Raw genomic sequence first — 13,365 nt, 5'->3', positions numbered from 1 at the left:
TTATTTTTTATTTTATTTTTTTCTTCTGCTGTTGAGTCAAATGTGGGGTGCGTGCGTGCGTGCGTGCGTGCGTGATATCGATTGATGCTCATCATCAAGATCTCCAGAACAATAGATCCAATCAAGCCTTTTCCTTATGCTCTTTTGTCGTGAATGCATTTGCCATCGCATTTTCAAATATAGTTTGTTTCTATTTTAGTTGTTTTTTTCTTTCTTCTTTTGTGGATTCAATTGTCATCAAATACATTAACCACTACCAGAAAAGTTTGAAGAAAGAGAAACTAATGATTAACATTCATTTTATGCACAAAGATTCTAAGCTAAACAATGTTGATTAAGTCTTCTAATAAAAACTTTTCATCTTTATTTCTTTTCTTTCTTTTCTTTCTTTCTTTCAATTCCTTATCAGCTCGTTCCACTACGTCATGTATATCCTTAATTGAATCTCAACTTTTTGGAGGCAGTTCTATATGATCAAACATTAGAAAGTTTGTACAGCAGCGTACAAAAAAAATAAACAACGAATACAATATTTCACAATTATCACCACTGCCATTGTACAAGATTGTAAATTAAAATTATGGTCTTGTACCAAGTAAAAACTAATACCATTCACTTCTTTGAAAGCTTTTTTTTTCTAATCCACATCACCTCACATGACTTGACTGTACGAAACTTTTGTTTCCTAATTCTCCAAATGAAAGCCACAAAGAGAAGTATTTCTGCATAAATAAGCATGGCTGAATTATTTGCCCCTTCACCCATTCTTTTTATTCATCAGTTTCTCTGCAACACTCTTGGTGGGTAAAGTGACTATTGCGTATTATACGAATCATCCATTTCTTTTGTTTATTATAAAAAACAACAACAAAAGAAAATTGCAAGTTAATGATAATAATAAGAATAACATTAATGATCATCAGTCAATGTTGCCTCGATCATTACTGTTTTGGAACTATATTTGCTGGTGAAATAGTGAGCTTTAACTAGTACCAAGCCAAAAAAAACTGTGGCTACCCCAGGTTTTCTTGAGAATACGACAACTTTGGCTGCAGACTAGAGAACAGCCAAAACAACGTATCCTCAACCCTTTTATCCCCCTTTCATTGGGAATCAACCTCTTTGTTGATCTGCGTGTCCTTGACTTGTACTGTAATTGAACTCTTAATCTAATGCACAACTCTTCCAAATGTATAATTCATACTCTGCAAACAAAATAGCTACCGTCTGATACTTGACTTGAATAAGTTATACATAACAAGTATGTTTATTCTCCAGGTATATAACATTGAGAAAAAAACAAACAAACAAAAGACAAAAAACAAAAGACAACAAAAGAGACAAAGAAAAAAGATGTCAATATAATAATTATGTCAACAACAGTAGCTATTGAATAACCCATGAATGATACTTAGTTGTAATAGTTTAATAATAGTGGCGGCCAGTAGGAAATTGTCTAACAGTCTCTAGTGCGTGCGTGATTTTTTTTCAACCCTTTTCTTTAACATGATATTTTTTTATTACGGTTTTTGTGTTTCTTTGATGTTAAAGCAGGAAATTAAGTAAATAAAAAAAACCATAGAAAAGAAAACATAGAAAAGAGAAACAACATGGAACTTTAGTAAATACCCCACTACTAAGATACTCAAAGGACAATCATTTGACAACAAAACCACTAAAAGTTGAATTTTTTCCTCTTTTATTTTTTTGGTACTACATCACTCTAGGACCCGGTGAAATACTTGTGAGTTTCTTCCAAGAACCAAGTAGTAGAAAGAGAAAACAGTTTGTTTTTACCCATATTATCAATATTGTGCGTTCACATGCGAAATCAATATTATATTTCAACCAGCCTCAAGCATAGTTGATAAGTATTTTATTACCAAACATCAAAGCCATAGAAGAAAAAATTTTTTGTGACAAAAAACACTTCACATCAAGAACCTCCAGTTGTTGCTTATTTTTATTTATTTATAATTAATTTTCCAAACTTTATCCACTAAATGCCATTTTACAAAGTTTAGAAACGATTATAGTCCACGAATCTTTCATCTTTTTATCTTTTCACTTTTCCATTTCATTTTATTTTATTTTTTTTCACATTTTCTTCAATTCCAATTCAAATAGAGGGAGAGTAGTCAAACATACAAGTAATTACAAACTAACCAGCGAACAGCTTCAACTCAAATATTTCATTAGTTGAATTACACTTTTGAAGTCATTACACTTAATAATTAAACACAGCTGTTATACAATTATTATTATTGTTTTTATTAGTTCTCAAAATAATTACCATATCGCTTCCCCTTTTTTCCCTTTGCTTTCTAGCCTAACATCAAGGCAAAAGAATAACAACAGAATAACAACAGAATAACAAAATAGAAAACGAAAAAGAGAAAAGAAACCAATAAGAAGAAGAAAAATGAATTACTCCAAAACGGAGGAACAACCACACGCAAAGAGGAAACGAATAAGCCAGGCTTGCGATTTTTGTAGATCCAAAAAAGCGAAATGCGATGGACTCACACCTTCTTGCACAAATTGTGCAATAAGCGAAGAAGAGTGTAAATACACCCAATCATCAAAACGAAGAGGACTACCGACTGGTTACACCCACGATCTAGAAAAGAGAATCTTGATTTTACAGGGTCTTCTTGGTAAACTCTTGGAAATCGACGACAACACCAAAGATAATATAGCAAAATGTGTCACTGATACTAAAGAGTTTGTTGGCGAGCTATCACTATTGAATACAAATTGGTCGAGAAGCCCGTCTTCAAAGCTTGTGAAATTAGTAATGGAGGAAATGAGCCCAGTTTTTCAAGGTGTAAAAACTTCAAACTTGGTTAAAGCAACATCAACAAATGCGAATAGTGCAACAGAAGGAGGCCGGAACAGCCTCAGTCAAGTCAGCAACAGTTTGCTGCCATCAACTTCCTCTGAATCTCGTCCCAATAATACTAACAATAATAATAACAACGACAACAATAACAACAACAACAACAACAACAACAACAGCAACAACAACAACAACAACAACAACAACAACAACAACAACAACAACAACAACAACAGCAATCCTACCCAGTCAAAAATCAAGATTGAACCTAGCTCTAACAACAACCAACCAAATCAAGTACCCTCGGTGGTTATACCACCATTACCAAATCCTTTCCCAGTTATGTCTCAACAGTATCCTTTCAACAGTATGGTAGGAACACCTTCAACCATGTACCCCGAACCAATCAACTTTGTCAATGACCCATCTTTTTTCCTCAGCTATGATATTTTCCAGTTTCTTTCCGACGAGATTGAAAGTGCAGGTAATGCCAACATCTTAGAACCTGTTGCATTGCAATACCATGGCTTATCGTCGATTATATCAGGATTTACAAACAAAGCCATTCAGCAAAACTATAACCAAAAAGGAAGTCGAAAAAAGAACCCATTCAGGGTGGGATCCATCTTCAATGTCTCGTCGTTTGCCATTAATGCAAGCTTGCTGGATAAAATCCAGCTACCACCTGAACTTTTCCAACTACCTGCCAATGTTCATCAATTAGTGAGTAACTATTTCCAGATATTTCACATAATGATTCCAATGCTAGATAAACTCGTTGTTAATAGGCAACTACATCAACTACGAACTCTATATGGCGATGATCAACGACAAAATGTTGATTGTAATTTGATTGCATTGTTATGGGCAGTTATTGCATTGGGGGAATATAGCACCAACATAACGGGCGACTTGCGTACTAGTATGAAGTATGCAAAGGTTGCAATTATGGCCTTGGAGAACTCGCTAACATCGACTATTGAGACCATGCAGGCAATGTTGCTACTAGGCCTTTATTACTATCAAGCGGGACAATGGGATTTTTCATGGGTTTTGATAAGCTCTAGTTCTCGAATGGCAATTGATGTTCGATTAATGAGAACAGCATCAGATGAAGAGGATAACAAGTTCAACCCCAAATTCAATAACAATAACAACAACATCAATAGTCCTAGCTCCAACCTTAAAGACACCACCTCTTCTAGTAATATTGCAAGCTCGACATGGAACAGTATTAGTCGAGAGCGCACTTGGGCCACAGTGTATGTCCTTAATACATTTCTTTCGGCGCGAATGGGTAGATCTCCAGTAGTAAGAGCTGGCGATTGGCCCGTGCCGCAAATACGCAATGAAGGATGGGAAGAATGGGACCCATGGTCATGTTATTATGCACCAGAAACTATTAAACTAGACCATGGTTGTTTTCTCTCGAGCTTCAATGAGTTTTTAAAGGTAATGATGATATTAAATATGGCTATAACATCAACATTGGATACGTCAAAGGGGATGATTGAAGACCATGAAGGCGAAGTGAAGCCTGATTTAAAAATCGATTATGATGATAGGAGAAACTCAAACAATATGACTATGCAGGACTTTCAAAACTCTATAACTGAATGGAGAAATGGTCTTCCCGAATTTGCCAAGTTGCAAAAGGACAATAACTCACCAAATATTCTTGCATTATATGGTGTTGAGCAATTGGTATGGTGTGTTTTGCTGGTTAGGTTAAGCTCCATCAACGGTGGTAATAACGAGATGCAACAGAAAGTTATCAAGGCCAGGAACTATTACTACACTAAAGCAGTTGTCGAGTTGAAAAAACTATTTACCACAGAGGTATTAGAGTTGTTCCGCTGCTATCCGTTTGTGGACTATGTCTTTACCATGATGTTGAATTTTCCTCGGATGTTGGATTTTACCACAGAACAAGAGAAGATTGTGTTTTGCAAAGATGTGAGACTTATGATGAAGAAAGCAGCTGAAACCTCAGCTCCAATGAGTATTTCATGCGAGATATCAAGCAAGATGAATACGGAGCTGCAGCCGCAGCTGCCTATTGAGGCCACACCAAGAGCACAGGAGAGCTCCAATATAGCAAATTTGCTCAATTCACCAGGTACGAAAGCTTCGGCACTTCAACCGCCACTAATCAATAGTTCTCATAACTTATCACCACAGCCATCACCTCCATCAAAGTTCCACAGGGAAATAGAAGCGAAAGGTCAGGTGCAATTGCGAGATCGACAACTGAACAACGAAATTGATTATATTCAGCAGTCCAAAACATTGCTTGATGGTGTTAATGCCCTAAGTCCTCCCACAAACAATAGGTATCGAGAGAAATTTAAGCGCAAAGCCTCAAATTCACCCACGGCGTCAATACCCAGTATATCACAACCGCCTTCTAATCAAAACTATAATATTAGCCATACAGGTCACTCCAACAATCATAACCCACAATTTATTCGAAATCAATCTTCTACAATTTCTTCAACCTCCACATCAAATTTACCACTTATGCCTTCTCAGATACATCATGTGTCACAGATTCCACAAATATCTCAAGTGCCTCAAAGCAGTAATCCTTTGGTACGTGGCTCATTTCCCTTCTATAGATCTATGGGAAATACAGAGCAACCACAAACACAGCCACAAGCTCAAGTGCAGGCACAGCCACAAGCTCAAACTCAAACACAGACACAAAATCCACCCGTATCGATGATGTCACCTTCTGGGGGAGGAGCGTATTATGCGCCACATCAAAGCATTGGTGCATCGCCACTTCAACATCCTCATTCTCATCCATACCCACCACACTTTGGACAAGCTCTTTTTACACCTCAACTAGTTCAACAAGTATATCCTATACAATCACAGCAACCACCACCACCACCAACACAACAGCAGATAGGTTTACCGCATCTTCTGCAGCAACAGCAACAGCAACATCAACAACAACAGCATGGACAGGTCAATGGAGAAAATACACACCAATCACAAACATTTGTGCAACCTCAACCACAACCTGGTGTACATCATTCGCCACAAAGTAGACAATAATCTCACAACTTGAACCATGTTTTGCTTTTCATTATAAGAAGTTTCATATTGCTGTAATTTGTTCTTTTTTAGTTCTTTGGTTGAAAAATTTATCTTTTACTTGTAAACATATTTATTAGATTATTATGAGAGAACTCTTGAATACACTTTCCTTTCTTCTTTAATATATATATATATATTTATGTGATCCTGGCGCCTCTGTTTTTTTTTTTTTTTTAGCCAAAGATACCTCCCTCCATTGCGTTCGGTACAGCTCTGTCGCCATACGCGCCCCGCCAACTTACTGGTTTGATTAATGGAAAGTCTTTGAATTTGGGCAACAAATTCAATTCTTCCTTCAATTGTTGCATCATTGTTTCTGCATCGTGAAAGTTATCACTCTCATAGGCATAACTAACTAGCACTGTTAAATCAAGTCCCTTCAAGGTGGATTCATGGTTGGTTACTTTGGAAGAACTAATGGAGTTGGTTGAGTTTGATGAATTATTGGAAGCTGCCTTGGATTCTAAGGTTTTTGTGGGTACATCAAATGCTTGAAATATTGATTTCACAAAGGCAAAGCTCTCGTCGTCATCAATGTTAGCATCGTTAGACGTATTATTCCTTGTCTCGGATTCTGTTTCCGTTATTGATGCACTAGAAAGTTTTAATTCTTCAAATTTGCAATTCATCAAATCGGCCAAGCTGAATACCTCCACATGACCATTCTCTAATTCTGTTTCATTATTGAAACCATGTGAACCTCCTTGATGTGGTAAGCCTTTCACTAATCCCAAATCCTGCGAGTTCAACAAGACTACTTTTTGTATTCCAGAATGCTTGATAAATGGATTAATCACGTTCTGGACAAAAAGTGATGTGTAGGATGGGATGATGGGGCTTCTTTGCTGTACCACCACTAAATTCAATTCATTATTGTGGTAAATTTCTATTGCGTGGCTAATACCTTCTTTAGGTTCAGAGTGTTGCGGAGAATAATCAATTGGTGAAGCAAATGGGTACAAGAATGTATCATTGAGTATTCCTATTTTATTGAAATTATAGGTATGGATAAGTAGATCAATTGTGAGTTGGGGAATGTTTCCTATGGATATTGTTGGGATGATTAATTTGGACTTGCTAAGATCTGGTTGTGGTTGTAAAGTCGGTATGTAATATTGCAAAGATGAGGCCATTTTCAAAGATCCAAATAGAAAGATCAAGAGCTCGAAACAAAAAAAGTGAAATGTTATTTATAAGGTTTTATAAAAGATTAATTGACTGGTTGTAAGTTAGTTTGAGCTGATTATTGGTATTTCTTATACCTATGTATATATATGTATATAAATGTATATAATTTTCAAATGGGCCAGTTTGATCTCACTTGGGAAGGCAAAGTGAAAGGCAATTTTGAATCACGTGATAACATATATTATTTTGCATCTATATCTATATATTTTTATATTTCCTCTTTTTGTGTTTTGTATTTCTCTTTCTAATTGATAAAGAAAATTATAAGCTAAAGATATTTGGCTATAAATTGTTCCAACCAGAGTAAGGTTTCCTTCAAAAACGTTATTCTTGGAACACTTATCATATTTGATTATTCCTTGCTCAAACTCGGCACTTACTTGGTCGAGGCAATGATTGGCAGAACCATAGAAGCAATCATTTATGGGAACAATATTAAAGATAGTGGATGAGAGAGGAAGAGAGAGGAAGAGAAGAAAAGAGGAAGAGAAGAAAAGAGGAAGAGAGAGGAAGAGAGAGCAGTTCGCAATACTTCCAATCAAGTGCTGTTGACTTTTAGTTATGTAAAACACTTGGTGGAGTAGTTCTTTCCCCTTAAGAGTCATGTTGCTTTCTTTACAAAGAAAAAAGATACAATGAATTGAAATAAAACACCAAAATCCAACTTTTGGATTAGAGGAGGTTCAATTGTGAATCTGCATAACAGATGTTTTTAATAAACTAAAGGACAGTGTCGTTTTCCAAAGTCCAATGTGCAATGTAGATTTGAAGTGTCATTCTGTACAGATGACAAAAAAAAAATAATAATCAAATGTTACACAAATCAAAAGGAGTCTTGAGATTGTGATTGTAATTGAAATTGCAATTGAGGTTGAGGTTGAGCTTCAGCTTGAAAGTGGAGATGGAATTGAAATTGGAATTGGAATTGGACCTGGCGGCGAAACAGGAGAGTATAGCGGCTCTTATTGTCGAAATACTACATATGAATTTCATCACTCAGGACAAAGTAGGGGGAGATTTCTTAAATCTACACCATACAACATCTGTTGTTTATTCATTCAGCTCAGTTCTTTCCAAAACTTTGTCTGACCCATTGCTAAACTAGGCTCGATTAAACTAAACTAAGTTGAATAAGGTACTAAAGTTACAAAAGCTACAGAAGTCATTTGGAGTAACATTGAGAGTTGAACAGTTTTCAGCAATCAAAGCTTTTTTCTACTTCTTTTTCTCTGTATCTGTCTGTGTATCTGTCTGTGTATCTCTCTCTCTCTCTCGCCCCGTTTATTTTTATTTTTCAATCAACAAACTTCTGTAATCTTGAAAACAAAAAACCCCCCCTTTGTTCGAAACTAATTCTCCCACTTCCCACTTCCCACTTCCCACCTCACTCACAAATACACACACCCCTGCACCCCAATGACAAACTTGTTGAAAAAACTCCACATACACAAATTTGATAACAATCAGCACCTGGAAAAGCAACAATCAACACCAATTTTAGAGCAGAAATATTCTGATAACAACAACGACAACGACAACGACAACGACAACGACAACGACAACGACAACGACAACGACAACGACCACGACAACGACAACGACAACGACCACGACAACAATTACAATATGAGTCAACAACAGTTCTCACAGTCTTCACACGTCCCCGGACAGGCAATTGCCCATCCAGGAACTCCACAATCAGCATCCAACCCACAAAATGTCACAGCTACAACAACGGCCAATGTTACACAAGCTCAGGCCAATTTGCATGCTCAACAACAAGCTCAATTACAAGAACAACAACGGCAACAACAATTTGCTCAGCAACAACAACAACAACAACAGCAACAACAGCAACAACAGCAACAAACTACAGCAGCTGATGCCGCAATTCAGAAGTCACTACTTCCAACAAGGTCAACTGTCAGTAAAGGCAAGTACTCACTTCAAGACTTTTCCATTATGAGGACTTTGGGTACTGGATCTTTTGGGCGAGTCCATTTGGTGAGGTCTGTGCACAATGGAAGATACTATGCTATCAAAGTATTGAAGAAACAACAAGTTGTTAAAATGAAACAAGTTGAGCATACCAACGACGAAAGGAAGATGTTAAAATTGATTGAGCATCCTTTTTTGATTAGGATGTGGGGTACGTTTCAAGACTCAAATAACCTATTTATGGTGATGGACTATATCGAGGGTGGTGAGTTGTTTTCTTTGCTTAGAAAATCACAAAGATTCCCCAACCCTGTGGCCAAATTCTATGCTGCTGAAGTAGTGTTGGCATTGGACTATTTACATAGTCACGACATTATCTACAGAGACTTGAAGCCAGAAAATATCTTGCTCGACAGAAACGGACATATCAAGATTACAGATTTCGGATTTGCCAAAGAGGTTACTACAGTGACATGGACTTTGTGTGGAACACCTGATTATATTGCACCCGAAGTCATCACCACAAAACCATACAACAAATCCGTTGATTGGTGGAGTCTTGGAGTGTTGATCTTTGAGATGCTTGCTGGATACACACCATTTTATGATACCACGCCGATGAAGACATACGAGAAGATTCTTGCCGGTAAAATCCACTACCCAAGCTTCTTTAATCCGAATGAGATTGACTTGTTGTCGAAGTTGATTACGGCAGACTTGACAAGACGTTTGGGTAATTTGATGAATGGACCAGCAGATATTAGAAACCATCCATGGTTCCAAGAAGTCGTGTGGGAGAAGTTGTTGGCCAAGGATATTGAGACTCCTTATGAGCCACCAATCACCGCAGGTGTTGGTGACTCGAGTTTATTCGACCATTACCCGGAGGCGCAACTAGACTACGGTGCACAAGGTGAAGACCCATATGCGCAATATTTCCAGGACTTTTAAAAGACGTAGATTTTTTATTTTAAAGTATCTTTTTTAGATTGTAATTTTTTCAATTTATTCTTTCTTTTTTTCTATTTTATCTTTTTCTTTTTTGTTTCAACTTTTCAATTTTTCATTATTTCAATTCTTTTATTTTAATCTTTTATTTTTTTACTTTTTGATAAACATTTAAATTTTAGAGGTCTAGAGTGAAGTGATGAATAAATCATTGCAAAGTCGAACCAAAGCAGGAAGAAAAGAAAAAAGCAAGGCAAGAAGAAACCCTCCCTCCCCAAAGAAATAAAAACAGAGGTTACGATTAAAACAACTATTTTGCGTTAAGTTCGTTACTTTTGTAGACCAGTTTCTTTTCACGTCTCATTATATTTACAAAGGAATCTATTTATAAATAAGACCCATATATTTTATTCAAAACACACTTTTTGAAACACTTTTCTACTCCAAGGTAACCTTAGCGCCCAATCCTTCCAAAGTGGCCTTGATCTTATCGGCATCTTCTTTAGCAACATTCTCTTTCAACACCTTTGGCGCACTCTCGACAAATTTCTTACTTTCCACCAAACTCAAGCCCAACAAACCCTTGACTTCCTTGATGATCTTTGGCTTAGATTTGGCATCAAAACTCTCTAATTTAATGGTGAAGATGGTTTTCTCTTCAACAGGTACTTTAGCTTCTTCTTCCTCTGCTGGTGCAGCTGAGGCACCGCTTGGAGCAGCAGCGCCAGCAGCTGGGAGTGCAATATCACTGATGTTGAGTCTTGATTTAAGCTCAGAAACTAATTGCGAAGTTTCAAAAAGTGTCAAAACGGAGATTTGGTCAACAATTTGGCTGATTTTAGGGTCTACTGGAGCAGATTCTGCGGCAGGTGCTGCTGCTGTGGTGGAGTTGAATCTGACTGATTGTGATATAAGAGCCGGCACTGATCTTCTAAATTGTGCAGATGCAAATCTAGCGTTGATTTTAGTTACCTGGCGAATGACTGACATTGTTTTTCTTTGTGGTTTCCAATTGCAAAGATATATGTTATTGGTTGTAATTGTCTCTTGTCAAACCCTTTTCTGGTACTATGTCTGTTTCGTGTTGATTTGAAAATTTTTTAATACTGAGTCTGTGTTCAAACGAGAGAAAGTGAGAAAGAACTTAAAGAGAAGGTACGCAGTTTGTGTGTGTGTGTGTTGATTGGTAGCACCCGTATTTTGAAGCACAAACATCAAATACATCGTTCTCTATTGAAAAAAAATAGCCACCTCAAGATCTAATCACGGTCAATGGGAACTCTATTCATCATTGGTCCTGAGAATCGCCAACGTCATTATCTTTAGTAGATTCATCAGTGCCTATCTTTACTTTATTTATTCACCACGCACACATACATACACAAATATACATATACATCTATATTTACATTCACACATACACATACACGCAAAATGGCTTCATTTAGATTCTGTGCCGAGTGCAATAATATGCTTTATCCAAAGGAGGACAAGGACGGACAACGTCTTCTTTATGGATGCAGAAATTGTGGATACAACGAGATAGCAGACGATTCGAAAGTCTACCGTCATGAGTTAATGACCAATATTGGTGCCACTGCTGGTGTTGTTGAAGATATTGGAAATGATCCTACATTGCCCAGATCAAATAAGGAGTGCCCTCAATGCTATAATCGAGATTGCGTGTTTTTTCAAAGTCAACAGAGAAGAAAAGATACCAGTATGATTTTGTTCTTTGTTTGTTTGGATTGCAAGCATGTTTTCCAGGCTTGATTTAGGCTAGTGACGAACAGTGAATGGAAAAAAAAAAATAAAATGGAGCGGAGAAGACTCGAAGAGATAGAGAGATGGTGAAATGGATTTGAAGGGTGGTATATAGCTAGCGGTGGAGTGATTAAAATGAAGTGTGTGGAGGCAAAGTTTTGACGGCAAAATATACGATGCATAAAATTGTGAAATCATCAATGATCAAAAAATAAAAGAAAATAAAAGAAAAGAATAGAAAAGAAAGATATCAACGACAGACCAACGAAAGATAAATATCAGATAAACAACGGCCAAGAGACGGATAAGTGGTATCCTCGAAATGCACTTGGTTGCATTTGAAAAAAAAAAAATTATTCAGTTCATAGGTGTTATATTTATAAATTAGATTATTTGCTAGATCCATGTGAGTAGTTATTCTAAAGGCTTTGTAGATTACTCAGGAAAGTCCAGTTGTGAGAATGTAATTTTTTTTTCTCCAATATTTTCTTCAGTGAAACTTAATTATATATTTTAGATAGATGTAGTTGAATAATGTATCAGCCGTATTAGAGTGTTTATTTTGACATTCTTCAACCTAATAATTCAGCTTACTATCAATTTCATGATTGCAAATCTTAATCCTCCAGAAAGTAAGAAAAAAAAATAAGTAGATAAGTAAATAAATAAACATCAAGGCGAACTTGCATGCGAGTTTGAGTAAGATCCATAAGAGAGATTGAAGTTTTTGTATCTAGATCGAGTTTCGTCCTATTGAACGGTCCATGTAATAGCCTGTCCTCCTTTTCCTCCTTCCATAAAGGAAGCACATTCTCCTTTCGCTTGTTTCTTAGCAAAGTGCGTATTAAACGTTCTTCTCGCTTGTTGTTGAAAGGTGAAGATTAAAGAGAGTGTGTGAAAGACACACACACACACATACTAAATTCTGTTGAGTATTTGTATATACTACTTTGATGCATATTGGTTTAAAACAAGTTTGCTATTTTCTGCATTTCCTTTCTCGAACAGAACAAAACGAAACTTTTAGCGTCCAAGGTTTCCATGTTATTGTTGAATAAACCCCCTGCAACATTTGTTACGTCAACAATTCAAACAGCCTGAATCACACAAAGAAGAAGTACTATTAGAAAAACGGTTGTTGTTGTCATCGCCAACACATATCTGACACAATAAGGTACTCTATATCATATCAAAGAGATTCAGCTGCTTCCACAGCCTTGCTTTCAGTTCAATCTTTTGATTCTAAAGTTCTCTCTTGGACTTTCAACTCTTTTTATAATACCTCGATATCAAAACCATCAACCACAAAGCGTACTTCCTCAAGCACAATGTGCAAATTAGCAACTGACAATTATTAGCACAACAAATGGAAAAGAAAAGAAAAGAAAAGAAACAAACAAACAAACAAACAAACAAAAAAATAAATAAAAAAAAGAGAGAGAAAAGAATAGTGATATCATAGGCAATACTTGCTAACCTAAGGATTTGCATTACGTGCAATGAAGCAGGAAATACATTCAATAAAGACAAATGACTTTATTAAATGAAGGAGACGATCGAATATAAAGTATTACAAAGTAGTA

The 13,365-nt window shown here is 36.5% G+C and overlaps 5 protein-coding genes across 5 annotated transcripts; 3 read left to right on the top strand and 2 right to left on the bottom strand. All coding sequences in view use genetic code 12, as the record gives it.

Annotated features, from left to right (window-relative positions):
* Window positions 1-2,422: 2,422 nt before the first annotated feature.
* On the top strand, window positions 2,423-5,902 carry PVL30_003300 (uncharacterized protein; the record flags this gene model as incomplete). The annotated part of the gene is made up of 1 exon (XM_001525851.2): window positions 2,423-5,902. One exon carries the CDS (start codon window positions 2,423-2,425, stop codon window positions 5,900-5,902), a length of 3,480 nt encoding a protein of 1,159 aa, XP_001525901.2.
* Window positions 5,903-6,117: 215 nt separating this feature from the next.
* PVL30_003299 (uncharacterized protein) lies at window positions 6,118-7,077 on the bottom strand (the record flags this gene model as incomplete). Its single annotated transcript, XM_001525849.1, has 1 exon — window positions 6,118-7,077. One exon carries the CDS (start codon window positions 7,075-7,077, stop codon window positions 6,118-6,120), a length of 960 nt encoding a protein of 319 aa, XP_001525899.1.
* A 1,471-nt stretch (window positions 7,078-8,548) lies between these two features.
* TPK2_3 (cAMP-dependent protein kinase catalytic subunit) lies at window positions 8,549-10,021 on the top strand (the record flags this gene model as incomplete). The annotated part of the gene is made up of 1 exon (XM_001525848.2): window positions 8,549-10,021. The coding sequence occupies one exon, from the start codon at window positions 8,549-8,551 to the stop codon at window positions 10,019-10,021; it is 1,473 nt and encodes a 490-aa protein (XP_001525898.2).
* A 435-nt stretch (window positions 10,022-10,456) lies between these two features.
* Window positions 10,457-11,008, bottom strand: MNP1 (54S ribosomal protein L12, mitochondrial; the record flags this gene model as incomplete). The annotated part of the gene is made up of 1 exon (XM_001525847.2): window positions 10,457-11,008. The coding sequence occupies one exon, from the start codon at window positions 11,006-11,008 to the stop codon at window positions 10,457-10,459; it is 552 nt and encodes a 183-aa protein (XP_001525897.2).
* Window positions 11,009-11,452: 444 nt separating this feature from the next.
* On the top strand, window positions 11,453-11,791 carry RPB9 (DNA-directed RNA polymerase II core subunit rpb9; the record flags this gene model as incomplete). The annotated part of the gene is made up of 1 exon (XM_001525846.2): window positions 11,453-11,791. The coding sequence occupies one exon, from the start codon at window positions 11,453-11,455 to the stop codon at window positions 11,789-11,791; it is 339 nt and encodes a 112-aa protein (XP_001525896.1).
* Window positions 11,792-13,365: the final 1,574 nt, after the last annotated feature.

The sequence above is a fragment of the Lodderomyces elongisporus genome, chromosome 4 (assembly GCF_030384665.1).
Source record: "Lodderomyces elongisporus chromosome 4, complete sequence".
NCBI classification, from domain to species: Eukaryota; Fungi; Ascomycota; class Pichiomycetes; order Serinales; family Debaryomycetaceae; genus Lodderomyces; species Lodderomyces elongisporus.
This window is presented reverse-complemented; position numbering and strand designations above follow the sequence as displayed.